A 12,467-nucleotide genomic window follows, 5' to 3' on the forward strand; every position below is an offset into this window, starting at 1 on the left:
AGCTTGTGTGTGCGATCGCAATAGCTTATACCTAGGAAGTCGTGAAGCTGCACGGTTGACCTTGTAGCTCGAGTTCCCGCAACCAAGGTATCCGATCGGTAGGTATCCACTCGGACGGACCATCTGTTTTCCGAAAGACACATTTACCTAACCTTACCTAAGCCGACAGTGGAGCCTTTCATCCACTCAGGACAGCGCGCGCTACATCGAGAGCTGGCATCAAGCTGTTACTCCAGTTGCGTTGACGATTGCCAATTGAACCCCTGCCACGCAGATTCTGGGACTGGAGGCACCGGCAGACAAGATGGCGAGCTCACAAGAAAAGATCGCGGTTTACAACCTTGCAGGTAATCACTAATCTGCTCCGCCCTTCACGACACATTCAACTTGTACCCAGACGTCCGCCAGAAACACCTTTCTCTTGCTGTCTTCCTGCTAACGTATGGCCTGACAGATCTCAAGAACACATCCGATGATGCGATCCCGAACTACCTCAACAGTCTCAAGTTCAAGCAGTCACATCACCTCACCGATGTCCGGCTAGCCCTGGGCTATACCGCCTTCGCGATATCTGCCGCCTGCTTCATGTGGGACTACAAGTTCGGGTTCGAGAGCACCAAGCACTACTCCGCCGTCGCAGTTACGCTCTACACCATCCTAAACGGCGCCCTGACATTCTGGATCTGGGCCAAGGAGAAAGGGATCGTATACGTCGGGACAGCACCGAGCGGAGAGACCGTACGTCCCCCCCCCTTTCCGTCACCCACAACTCATGTGTTACTTCCCTATCCCAACTATCCCAGCTTCTAACCCCTCTCCCACCCGCTAGATCTCCATCGCGACCTCCACAAAGAAGAACACCCCAGTCTACAACTTGTCCATCACCATCCAACCGCCATCCAAGTCCGCCAACAGGCAACAATCCCAGACCATCACCCTGGCCCGCCCCTTCGCCGACTGGTTCGACTCCGCCGGCCGCTTCATCGCCCCGCCCTTCCAGGCCGTCCTGGCGACCGCCATCCCCGCCGTCGGCCGCCTCGACCCCAAGCGCGTCGCCTCTAGTCCCGCGCCCGCCCCGTCGTCGTCGAGCGACTCCAAATATACGCCCGAGATGCTGGACGCCCTTGCCGCCGCGACGGCTGCGGATGCCACTGGGGCTGATGCGGGGGGCCAAGGGGCAGGCGGGAAGAAGGGCGGGAAGAGGAGGAAGGCGCAGTAGTACTTCCTCAGAGGGCGGGAAAGGGGGGGTAGGCGAAGGTTCGGGCGGGTGGACTGTAGGTGGCAGGGAAAAGGGGGAGGAGGTTTTATGGGGGTGCATGGCGCTTTATCCGGGATATGGTTGCTATTTGATGCGTCTCTGGCTTCTCCTGGCACTTGGGAAATAGCAGAAAGTTCACAGCGAGAGCGAGTAAATAAGACGGAGATACCCACTTCCTGTGAGGAGCGTGATTTGCTATGCATCTCTTGTATCCGCCAGGAGTGGCGTATCCTGGTATGGGACAAGTTCTACGTTCTTACCCATCGCGTTTCCGCCCTGTGGAGATACAGTACGGACCAATCCACCCATCTATGACAGAGCCCATTCCCGGAACAACCCCCCTAATGCACGAACCCCCAACCATAAACACTGCCTTCCCAGCAGAACACCACACACTGCAGCCGAAGGAGTAGGGAACCCCCCCCCCCCCCAATCAGGCAAGCTTCACCCAGCTCTCCCTCGCCACGAGCGCAGCCCTACGCACCTCCCGGACGGGATCGCCGCTCGCCGCGGCCAGCATGCGCTGCATCCGCGGCGAGTGGGGCAGCAGGTGCCTCTCCTCGAACCTGCCCGGCAGCTCGGCCAGGAGCTGCAGGACCAGCCTCCTGCAGGCCGCGGGGTTCGTCCCGTCGCGCGCCCCCGGCTGCTGCTGCTGCTGCTGGTCGCCGGGCGAGGAGGCGAGGGCGTGGACCTTGACGACCGCCTCGATGATGGCCTTGAGGTGGTCCCGCACGGCGTCGGGGTCGTGGCGCAGGACCTTGTGGAGGATCTGCAGGGCTGCGAGGACGTCGCGGGGGGTGTGGATCTCGAGGAGGGAGGTGATGAGCAGGCGCACGAGCGGGCCGACGTCGTCGCCGTAGACTGTGAAGGGGCAGTGCTTGAGGATCGACAGGATCGACACGGTGTAGTTCTCGGCCTGCGGGGATGCCCTGCTGGCGGGGAGGGCCAGCCTGTAGAGCGGCTTCACGAGGTGTGCGTAGGCCCATTGCCTGTACAGCGGCCTGATCACTGCGTGCGTTTCTCTCGTCAGGAAGTCCTTCTCCCGGACAAGTATCTCCATAGACCTCGCCATGGTCTTGCCGGTGGCTGAGTCGGCCCCGATAGCCGCCTGCAGAAGCGGAACTAGACCGAGGGTGTCCTTATCTTGGCGAGCAATAGAGCCAGCTAGCACCGAAAGTGCGCGGGCATTGTAAGACTCGAGAGTACCATCCTTGAGCTCAGAGGGAGCAACAGCCTGCTCCAGGCGCGCCCTCCAGAATTCGAGAACATTCTTAAAAGACAGCCGGTCGGGGTCGGCAGTTGTCGGGCCTCCTTTGTACTTATTGGCCAAGATAGTCACGATAGAGTTACGGACTTGCGAAGCTCGTCCAGTCTGGGTGGTCTCAATGTCGCACATAACAGCCTGAGCGATGCCATTCGGCTTATACTGGGAGCGAGTCAGCAGGGTCATCACCAAACGCGGCGAGGAGACTTACTAATTCGACCATGGCGTCTGGCCATAAGGATTCTAGGACTCCCATGGTCAACACGTTCAGGACACCATCGTTTTCCTTGCTCCAGTAAGGCGGTGAAAGGTTCGGCGATCGGAAGAACAGGAAGGATTCGGCAGCGAGGTTATACCATCGCTGGGAGCCTGCATCTAGCCTGCGAATGACGAAGGATGCCGTACTGGCCAGCTGATATAGGAACGGGCCTGATGATACGTCTTGCTGGTAATAAGCCGCCAGCTCGTCAGCTACGTTTAAGATTGTGCCATCCCCAGTGGACGCCGGCGTCTCCTCGGTAAAACGACGGTAGAGATGCCGTATGATAAACACGCTCAACCGAGTAAACTGCTCAAGTGTACGAGACCCTTTGTCGGGTGCAGGAACTGCCTCTGGATTCAGGTCCTGGCCGCCTTGTTCTGTTTGTAGACCGTAATGGGTATTCATCAGTCGACTCCAATCCGAGCTAACACAAGCCCCAAGTGTAGCTTGTCTGAATTCCTCGAGCCAGTCAACCGGCATGTCGGTGACAACCGAGATCCCTTGTGTCGGTATCGGGGGGCAAGCATCGCTGAAGTTCCGCGCTGCCCCATGAATGCCGGAAAGTACCAGCGCAATCGCTGTAGGATCCGCCTTGCCTTCCAGCAGTGACTCGGTTATCTCCAGTAAAGCCCCCGTGAGCGTAATGAAGTGGCCCAAGGGTGAATATATCTCGGCGGAAGAGGGGTCGCTTGCAATGCTGGAAGGAATCTCAGAGCAGCCGATGAAGGCTACTCGTGCCATGAGATCCCTAAGGGCTCCTAGTGACTGTTGGGAAGGGGATTTCCAGTCCCGAGATTTGATAGCTGCTTTTGAGCTCTCAACCAGTGCTGCAAAACCATCTCTGTAGCTCATCACGATTGACCGCAGGGCTAGTACTAGCTCGTCTTCGATTTCTCCTTTTGGGCTGGTGTTGTCGTTTGAGCTCAGAGTTAAGCTGCTGAGGATTCTGTGGATGAACAGGGAGCAGACCTCAGAGCAGATTGCTCTCGAGTTCAGAAGCGCGGTGCTGCCACCCGGTAACACGGTTTGCTGACTGCACAACAGTGCCAAACCTCTAATATCCTCCTTCAGGATACCGACCTGCTCCCCGGTTGGATGAGCGCTGCTGTTGTCTCGCCAAATTGGCAAATAGACTTGGTGGAACAGGCCTCGCAGGTGGTCGAGTGGCTCACTCTCCAGTCGTTCTTCGTCACCAGGGTGGAAATTTTGTCGGTTTTCGATAAGAGCTGCCCTTGCTCTAAGGAGCGAGTTCTGCAGACCCAAGAGGTCGCGGGTATGAGAGGGTGACTTTGGTTGGCGAAGATTCTGATTGATAGACTCCACGACTCTCTGTGTTTCCAGGGTAAAGGCGCTGACATTTGAAGTGATGACGGTTGTCAAGAGAAGACCCGCTTGTTTGGTGTAAGTCGGATTGGAGAGGTCATCGTGGCAGTCCCCGAACACCAGGTCAATGTAACTCTTCAGTAGATTGGCATCAAGCTTCTGGGTAGGAGTGCCATCCATCTTGTTCGCAATCGAACGGAGGACATCCAAAGTACCCTCAATCGACTCCCTCACCTCCCCGTTTCTCACTTCGTATTTGAGGGAGGTCCAGATCTTGTTCATGTAGGGAACTACACTTTCCTGCGGATCATCATAATGATCGATGCAAGCCTTGATTGTTCTCAGAATATCGACCTATTGCTGCATCAGTTTCTAGGGACTCTTGACTCTTCTTTCTTATTGCTGTTAACATGACTTACTTTGACTGCGGCGGTGATGGCGTCACCTTGATCGAGCTTCTCTATCAAAAACGGGAACGAATGCGGTGCCAGGCCTTTATTTGCACAAAAGCACTCTCTTACGGCGCTTTTGAGGCCCTCGGCCGTGATACCCGCTGGGGCAGCTGAGCTCCGTATGGAAATGGGGAAGTAGGCCGAAAAGGCCTTGAAGAGATCCTCGATCACTTCTGCCGACGGGGAGTAGTTGGTGAGCAGGATTCTAAGGACCTTGAACCATACCATAAGGTTCTTGGGGTCTCTCTCATGTTGACAGAGCTGGAGGAGATCGCCAGCAAACCCGCAGGAAGAGCCATACTTGAGTTGTAGTTCGCTAGCAACCCCCTGATCCTGGATTAGTTGGAGAAACAGTTCGTAAATCTCGAGCCTCGTCGCTGATGTCTGCAGTCTAAAGTCTTCCTGGATCTTGCAGACATCCTCGATTATCCTGACACCCACGTCGGACCTGAAGGCCTTTGCAGAAACGAGCTGCCGAAGAGCACGGGCCGAGGCGGTGATTCCAGCTTTATGATCATAGGAGAACATGGATGCGAAGAACACGCTGAGACGCTGGATCTGGTCTCTCTTTAAAGTAGACCGGTCCAGGGACTCCAGGGTAGAGGCGAGGAAGCCCAGGGCTTTGGCGCGTGCGATAACATCGCCGCTGTCGCCGGCATCGTGGGCCAGATCATCGCTAGTCGCCGCGTTTCTCATCCACTCGTGAATGGACGATGCCCAACTGCCGACGACGGTGCTACTGGCACGCGAGTTCTCGATCTCTATTGTATGGTATTTAGCACCGGGCCGTCACCTCCGCGAGTAACCGGCAGAAAACAAACCTCTTGCCGCCTTCGCCGCGATATCCCCCAGTGCTGCCTCGTCCTCTGTAAGGACGTATTGCAGCGCCCAGTCCTTGAAGCTTGCCATGGTGGAGGACCGACGCGCCACCTATCAAGGTCGCGCAATCAAGACAAATATGGCTGGCTAGCTGTCTACCTATCAAATTGGTGCAAGATAATGTGAATGAGAGCCTACGACGATTGCCGGTCGAACATGGCATGGGTCTCCCATATCAAACTGGGGCCAACGGCAGTAAAAGCCGCTATCGCGGGCGGTGAGATGCTGAAAATGACGATATCGCACCTTGTGTCCAGGCCCGCTAAACCCTAAATGGTAAGAGGGGCAATTGTCAACGTCCCGCTCGGAACCAGGGTCTCAAATTTTTGCATTAAGCCAGATTCTGGGTCTCCGAGAGCTCAGTGCGAGTCATTTTCCCAATCCAGGAGACGGTTTCTTTGTGATGGTTTGAGAGAGATCGGTCAATTGAACTTGTTCTCGTGTTACCAACTCTTCTAGAGCAGCCCCAACTGTGTAAGATCCCTCTTGTTCAATCCTGTTTGGTCTAGGAAAGAGTTTGGCATCCCAACCTGACAAGCCTGCTTTGTGGGGTACTTTTCCCAAGCACGCGGGGCAGGTGAGTTGTCAGTCAGCGACTTGACTCACTTACATCTGCACATCCATCTCATCCTGCCAACAGTGATCGCTCTAAAACAACATGAGGATCATTATTGAGCATGCAAGATCATAAAATGAGATGCATTTACTAACAAACATGTTAGTCCGTGCTGAGTAACAGCCAATACATCTCCTCAAACCGAAGCTTCTCCCCCCTGGCTGTGCCTGTACACCATGGCTGCTGCTCCTCAAGATATACCCAAGACCTGCAAGGTGGTCCTGGCAGATACCATTGCAAGGGGGTTGCTGTCTGAAGTCAAGGAGACTCTGGCCACAGTTCAGTCTGCAGGCGCCATACAGCCTTACCTTGCAGCTTTCCTGGCAAATGACGACCCTGCGGCAGTCAAGTATGCTGAATGGTCCAAGAAGACCTGCGAGGAGAAGTGAGTAACCATTAGCCAAGATGTATCTGACCGGCCACAACTTGCGCAATGGCAAGTGCCATATGTGTGTGTAGTGCGTGTAACGTGCTGAATGATACGCTCTCTGGTCAGGGGTTAGTTAACTAACTAAAACCCCCCGCAACCCCCCCTACCAGTGGCTTCACCTTCGACCTCCGAAAGATGGATAAGGAAGAGCTCGAGGAGGCCATCATGGCGGCCAACGAGGACGACTCAGTGGATGGCATCATCGTGTACTACCCCATCTTCCCGGGCAACCCGACGCACGACAAGTACATACAAGAGACGGTGTCGCTGGCCAAGGACGTCGAGGGCCTCTGCCACAAGCACCTGTACAACATGTACCACAACATCCGCTTCCTGGATGCGCCGGCCAACCTCAAGAAGTCGATCCTCCCCTGCACTCCCCTGGCCGTGGTCAAGATCCTCGAGCACCTCCAGATCTACAACCCGATCCTGGCCCCGGGCAACCGCCTCTTCGGCAAGACCATCACCGTCATCAACCGCTCCGAGGTCAACGGCCGGCCGCTGGCGGCCCTGCTCGCCAACGACGGCGCCTCCGTCTACAGCGTCGACCTGACGGGCGTGCAGCTCTTTACCCGCGGGCGCGGCATCCGCGCCCCGCGCCACCAGGTCCACGAGCAGCCCGGCTGGGCGCTCGAGCAGTGCCTGGCCCTGAGCGACGTGGTCATCGGCGGCGTCCCCTCCGAGAAGTTCAAGGTCCCTGCCGACCTGCTCCGCGACGGCGCCGTCTGCATCAACTTCTCCAGCTTCCGCAACTTTGACGGCCCCGCCGTCAAGGAGAGGGCGAGCATATACGTGCCCAGCATCGGCAAGGTCACCATCGCCGTGTTGCTGAGGAACTTGGTGGTGGGTTTGCTCTCTTTCTCTCCGTCTCCATATCCATTTCCATCCCTCCCCCATTCTCTCCCTTTCGACAGTTAACTAACGGGATTCTCTCGCCAGCGGCTCATCGCCAACCGACCTCGCCCAGAGGGGACGTCGAATGCCAGCCAGATAAAGGCGAGAAGCGAGGCGTTTGCGGATGGTTAAGTAAGGGGTTCTCTGGACCGAGCGCCTGCATCTGGTCCTCAGGTCGAGGCCCTCTTTTGCTCATTTCTTTGTATCTATTATCGCTTGGTGGGTGGGATACCTGAGATTTTGACCCTTTTTGCTTTAGAAGGAAGAAAAGGACAGTTGACGTTAGCTAGAGAATGTCAATACGGTTTGGCCGTGGCGATTGAGAGGCTCAAAGGTGACAGTTTCTAGCCATTCGTTCCCTTGAGCCTTCAATGCTCATGGGTTCTCGAACTGCTGTGGACTAGAGGACAATTAAACTACCATGAACTGTAAAAATGTACTGGGTATCGAATCAAAAGGAACCAGGGTAACAAACAGTAAGGCTCCTCCCACGCCATGAAATAGCCAAACAAAGGGTTACAGTCGCGAAACCAGAGACCTCGAAGCATTACATACCGACCGACCACCGCGACCGACCAGTTGGAAGGGGGTTGGTTTTGTTCGCCATGGAAAACATCGTATCGTTCGGCGTCAAATATCGTTGCGTACCGGTCCTCGATCGAGTCTCGAGTCCCCTCTCGTCTCGTCTCACCCCCCCGGGCAATTATACGGCAAAACAAAACTCCCCGAGGTCTACAGATCTCCTGCCCAGGTCCTGTACCTATACCAGGCAGACCGAAAGGGTCATGGCCAAAATAGAAACACACATAATAATCGAAACCAAGCGCCCACACCCTCCCCTCTCACACCTCATCCTCCAACCCCTCAAGAATCCTCCTCGCCGCATCGATCCGCCTCCTGTACATCCGACTCTCGGTGCTGGCCCTTCCGCTCTCGGCCAGCCCGAGCACGCACCGCCCGAGCCCGGCCACCAGCCTCTCGACGAGGAGCTGGTCATCGCGCACCAGCGTCTGCATCGCCTGCGGCGCGTTCGGGTTCCCCGCCATCCTGCCGTTGACGCTGCTCACGCTGCCGTTGGGCCTGTGCAACCTGGTGGATCTGTCGTCGTCCGTGTCCCGTTCGTGCTGCTGCTGCTCGCAGATGCTCGCCGTCTCGCTCATGATGCTGTCGGAGAGGGCCTTGAGCTCCTCCTGGTCGAGCGACGACGAGCTGTGCGGCGTCAGGATGCCGACGCTGTTGGCCTTCTTGGGCCGGTTGACCAGCGGGAAGCTGCGGTTCGTGCCTGTGGACTCGAAGGACGAGACGGACGGCCGGTGGAGCGAGTTCGCCGCCGAGCTGGACATTGGGCGCCGGAAGGCGGACATGCCGTGGGAATTGCCGAAGCTCGAGTTGGGGCCCCCGTGCCCGTGCCCGTGCCCGTACCCGGGCCCCTCCTTCCCTTCTTCGGGGATGGATGTGATCGACCCCGTGCTGCGCCTGGATGCCGGGAAGTTGAAGCCCGCGTCGATGCTGCCGGGGGCGAAGGATGTCTTCCGAGCCGTCTCGGGACTGCCCGATCTCTCCTTGGCAGCCGCCGTGGCGAACTGTCCCGACGTCGGATCCTCCCTTTCGCGACTGCTTTCCGCGCCGCCCTCGTTGGCGGTGGCGAACGTCCCCACGGTCGACACCGAGGCGTCGCTATTTCTCCTTTGCCATGTCCTCGTCGTCGGGAGGCCGTCGACCTCCTCGTCGCCGCTGCTCTTCTTCGCGCCGCTCTCGGCGGCCGGGCCGCGGGTCGTCTCCACCGAGTCCTCGGAGCTGAAGCTGGATCTGCTGCCCCTCCTCGCCAATTTCTGCTGGCTGAGGGTGCCCATCGCGCTGTGCAGGAAGAAGTGCTCGTAGTCGAAAGCGTCTTCGCGGTCCTCGTGCGAGATGGGGTGTTGCACCGTGTCGTGGTACAGAGACTCGCCGCTTTCGCTGTCGTACGCCGCCTCATCGTCTACTTGCCCAACGTCATCCTCGTCTTGACCTTCGGCCCCAGAATCGCCGTTCTCCGTTTGCAGGTCGGATCCGTCGGACCCATCCTCTCCCGCCGTAACAACGTCCGGCCCGGTCGTGGTCGCGAGTTCCTTCCTCTCAGGCGACTGATTCCCCGGTGGCCTGAGGGATGTGTTGGTCTCGACTTCGCTGTAGATAGAATCCTCGTCCTCGACGTACTTCTCCTGCCCGCCCTGGGGAACCTGTCCCTCGCCATCCACGCTCGAGAGCTCCCCGTTCCACGGATTCCTAGCCGAGTCTGCATTTGTGCTGCCGGCTTCGGAGCTCACGGGCGGTTCCGGCTCTGCGTACCACTGGTCGACCTGTGCGTGCGTGAACGGACTTGGAGTGCGTAGGCTCTGCAAGCTTCTCCTCTTCAAGCTGTCGGCACGCGCTTGTTCCCTCAGGCTCGAGATCTTCCCCTTCAGGCCTTTTACCTGGTCCTTCAGGTCTCTCATCTGGGCCACGGATGCGGACCTCTGTAGTCCCCGATCATTCCCGTTGGCACTATCACTGAACGATCCAAATGTCGGGCTTAGGAACTGGTCGGCATTCGCTCCTTTGCTGAAACTGCTTGGCTCCCCGGCCGAGGCGACCTCGTCCTCGCTGAGTGGTTCCAGGGCGCGATCCCGCGGGTGCCAAGATATCCTATAGCCTGGTTGGCCGTGATGCCCCTCCGAGTTACCCAGATGGTCGACGCTTCTCGAGGCCGTGAGCGGTTGCCTGTATCCGCCCGAGACTCCCAGTGCACTCGCTGACCTCGGCACAGAGCCCCTGAATGATATTGTTGTGGGAGAGATGCCATCGCTTGACAGGGGCGTACGCGCTTGTGAGAAGGTTGGGGAGTTCGGGTCGGTTTCTCGCGCATAGATCGCCGTGGAAGCCCGTTGCACGGGTGGGGACGGCGTCGATCCGTCGGAGCCAAGTGAGGATATGGACGGTGTTGAGGGATACAGAGAGCCTCGTGCCCTCGTTAGATTACCTTCCATGGTCTTTGTAGCACGAGTCAGTACATGGCAGGCACTTCCCCGGAGGGTCGTGTTGTTCGTGGGGTATCCGGTGGACTCACAGTTAACCGTTTCTTTGCATTCGCCAGGATATGCTCTGCCCTCCGACTTATCGACGACATTGAGTAGGTCGACAGCCGGTCCGTGTTATCGGTATTGGGTATCCCTAGTCGCGCAGTATTCTCGTGCGCCGACACATCTTCTGTGTACGATTCTGCCACGCTCTCTTCGTCGTCGCCCTGGAACACGCTATCGTCCACGCTGATGGAGTCGTCGAAATCCGCGAATAGATCTTGCCTCTCGTTCGTCGTGATGGTGCTCGTGCTCTCCATGCTCGACCGGCGCTCCCGCTGCGCGGCGATGCTCTGCTTGGAGCGCTTCTTCAACATCCCCCCGTACACTACGCCTATAGTCGGCGATGATCGCAGCGCTGTATCGCTCCCGCTACCTCGCGTCGACGACTTCTGGCCCCCCTGGATGCCCTTCGACCTGACTGGGGACGGCCTCCCAGGCGTGCTCTCCACCTCCGTGACCTCGCCGATATCTGAGAGCATGGTGCCATTACCGTATATGATAGGCGTCGTGGGAGTGATCGGACCGGTGGGGCCATAGGGGTGGTCGGGATGGTGTCCCTGCTGGATAACAGTCGCAGACGCGGCGGCGTGCGCGTTCTTCCACATCATGAGGGGCGAGTGGTCGCGCCCGTTCGAGTCCGTGTCCGGGGACGCTGCACGATCGTAGTCGGGGAGGATCATGTCGGGGTTCGTGAGCGTGGGCGAAGCAGGAAGGGCCGGGTACGGCTGCTGCTGGCCATGGTGGTGACGATTTGCGGTTTCCATGGCGGGCATTTCGGCTCGCGTTTGCCAGCGACCCAGCAAGCTTCGCGGGAAGTGAAGCGGCGTGTTGGCGGCCGTCGGGACGCGGTCTCTGCCGTTTTCTCTTCCCCGACTGCTGTGGAACGACGAATTGGTCCAGATGGGGGGGGGGGGGGGGAGGGATGCAGTTTGAGCTGCAATTAACCGCGAGGGTGCCAACAATATGATATGATATGGCAGGAGGTCAGATGGATAAATGGCAGGACAGATCTGGCAGGTGATGGCAGACTGCACACGGCATTTGAGTAATATTAGAGCCTGCTATGTAGGCGGAATCGCCTAGTCTAGGTAGTCGAGTCCCGGCCGTTGGGGTGTCGGTACCGTGTACGATATCTCGGGTCGGCTAGGTGGTGGAGAATGGGTCCTTGACCAAGACCTGGCTTGCGAAATTGAACGGACGCAACGAAGGTGGGGGCCTGTCTCCTTTATTATTCGCGATTTTCAGATCATTATTAGATTCGACTTCGGCGGCTCCTTTTCTTTGACCTTCTTGGCAACGAGGGGCGACGAGAACGAGAACTAGAACGGACGCGGAGGCAGCCACACAGCGGAACGAGGATTTTTCGAGTTCAATAAAGACGGGAACTGACTCGGAGAACAATAGGGGACAAAGGCGGCCAACGGCATTGGTTGGCGTAGTAAATGCACAGAGGTGGTACCCGCCCGTGTGAGGTGGTGGTGAAAGTAGCTCTACTGTGAAGGTGTGGCACAAAAGGGGGAAATGTACCGCGTCTTATTTTCTGGGACCTCCCTAATGAGGTAGTACTGCAGACACTAGACACGGTACTTTTTATTTAGCGTAGATCCAGGGTCACGGATGTTTGTTTTAGAATTCTTAGCTCCTCAAGGGACCAGCAAAAGTCGAGAAGTGAAAGTTGCAATTTTCGGGGAAGAGAACTCCAGTCGGGCTGTTTATTTAGTGCTACTCTTCTATCTCACCTGGTTGCAGTTGCTGCTCGACCCATGGAACCACCTCGTAGCCAAGTACGGAATATCTTCCCCGAACCTAATCAGTATTTCGTGCAGCGTATCCGTAATCCTGACGAAGGAGCCAAAATGCAGAACATCCCCGCGTTTCCCAAAGAGGCCGACCCCTGATTGAGCTCTGCGTTTCGAAAACACATAGCTATTGAAGTTGTCTCCAATTCACTACCGAAGGAATCGTGGGTACCTATGTCTGTAGGTAGTTGA

General features: G+C 57.3%; 5 protein-coding genes across 5 annotated transcripts; 3 read left to right on the forward strand and 2 right to left on the reverse strand.

Annotated features, from left to right (window-relative positions):
• Positions 1–205: 205 nt before the first annotated feature.
• Positions 206–1,222, forward strand: QBC33DRAFT_546447 (putative signal peptidase; the record flags this gene model as incomplete). Its single annotated transcript, XM_060428663.1, has 3 exons — positions 206–347; positions 455–738; positions 830–1,222. Exons 1-3 carry the CDS (start codon positions 305–307, stop codon positions 1,217–1,219), a joined length of 717 nt encoding a protein of 238 aa, XP_060280784.1. The 5' UTR covers positions 206–304.
• On the forward strand, positions 1,223–1,822 carry QBC33DRAFT_546448 (uncharacterized protein). The gene has a single exon (XM_060428664.1). The coding sequence runs from the start codon at positions 1,307–1,309 to the stop codon at positions 1,571–1,573; it is 267 nt and encodes an 88-aa protein (XP_060280785.1). The 5' UTR covers positions 1,223–1,306; the 3' UTR covers positions 1,574–1,822.
• Positions 1,246–5,619, reverse strand: QBC33DRAFT_546450 (Dos2-interacting transcription regulator of RNA-Pol-II-domain-containing protein). Its single transcript, XM_060428665.1, has 4 exons — positions 5,381–5,619; positions 4,527–5,320; positions 2,734–4,461; positions 1,246–2,684 (listed from the first exon to the last, which is right to left on the reverse strand). Exons 1-4 carry the CDS (start codon positions 5,466–5,468, stop codon positions 1,692–1,694), a joined length of 3,603 nt encoding a protein of 1,200 aa, XP_060280786.1. The 5' UTR covers positions 5,469–5,619; the 3' UTR covers positions 1,246–1,691.
• Positions 5,620–5,773: 154 nt separating this feature from the next.
• On the forward strand, positions 5,774–7,984 carry QBC33DRAFT_546456 (methylenetetrahydrofolate dehydrogenase). Its single transcript, XM_060428666.1, has 3 exons — positions 5,774–6,439; positions 6,595–7,327; positions 7,424–7,984. The coding sequence occupies exons 1-3, from the start codon at positions 6,231–6,233 to the stop codon at positions 7,508–7,510; spliced, it is 1,029 nt and encodes a 342-aa protein (XP_060280787.1). The 5' UTR covers positions 5,774–6,230; the 3' UTR covers positions 7,511–7,984.
• Positions 7,812–11,671, reverse strand: QBC33DRAFT_189312 (uncharacterized protein). The gene is made up of 2 exons (XM_060422506.1): positions 10,464–11,671; positions 7,812–10,386 (listed from the first exon to the last, which is right to left on the reverse strand). The coding sequence occupies exons 1-2, from the start codon at positions 11,247–11,249 to the stop codon at positions 8,221–8,223; spliced, it is 2,952 nt and encodes a 983-aa protein (XP_060280788.1). The 5' UTR covers positions 11,250–11,671; the 3' UTR covers positions 7,812–8,220.
• Between the last annotated feature and the right edge of the window lie 796 nt (positions 11,672–12,467).

The sequence above is a fragment of the Phialemonium atrogriseum genome (assembly GCF_030411735.1).
Source record: "Phialemonium atrogriseum strain 8032-3 unplaced genomic scaffold QBC33scaffold_23, whole genome shotgun sequence".
NCBI lineage: Eukaryota > Fungi > Ascomycota > Sordariomycetes > Cephalothecales > Cephalothecaceae > Phialemonium > Phialemonium atrogriseum.

What these genes read in the sequence shown, in the direction of transcription:
- QBC33DRAFT_189312 (XM_060422506.1), bottom strand. Translation starts at nt 11,249, where the DNA reads ATGCCCGCCATGGAAACCGCAAATCGTCACCACCATGGCCAGCAGCAG. An exon ending in ATGCAAAGAAACGGTTAACT is followed by an intron (nt 10,387 to 10,463) that starts GTGAGTCCACCG and finishes CGTGCTACAAAG; the next exon opens with ACCATGGAAGGTAATCTAAC.
- QBC33DRAFT_546448 (XM_060428664.1), top strand. Translation starts at nt 1,307, where the DNA reads ATGGGGGTGCATGGCGCTTTATCCGGGATATGGTTGCTATTTGATGCG.
- QBC33DRAFT_546450 (XM_060428665.1), bottom strand. Translation starts at nt 5,468, where the DNA reads ATGGCAAGCTTCAAGGACTGGGCGCTGCAATACGTCCTTACAGAGGAC. An exon ending in CCATCACCGCCGCAGTCAAA is followed by an intron (nt 4,462 to 4,526) that starts GTAAGTCATGTT and finishes ATGCAGCAATAG; the next exon opens with GTCGATATTCTGAGAACAAT. An exon ending in CAGACGCCATGGTCGAATTA is followed by an intron (nt 2,685 to 2,733) that starts GTAAGTCTCCTC and finishes ACTCGCTCCCAG; the next exon opens with TATAAGCCGAATGGCATCGC.
- QBC33DRAFT_546456 (XM_060428666.1), top strand. Translation starts at nt 6,231, where the DNA reads ATGGCTGCTGCTCCTCAAGATATACCCAAGACCTGCAAGGTGGTCCTG. An exon ending in AAGAAGACCTGCGAGGAGAA is followed by an intron (nt 6,440 to 6,594) that starts GTGAGTAACCAT and finishes CCCCCCTACCAG; the next exon opens with TGGCTTCACCTTCGACCTCC. An exon ending in TGTTGCTGAGGAACTTGGTG is followed by an intron (nt 7,328 to 7,423) that starts GTGGGTTTGCTC and finishes TTCTCTCGCCAG; the next exon opens with CGGCTCATCGCCAACCGACC.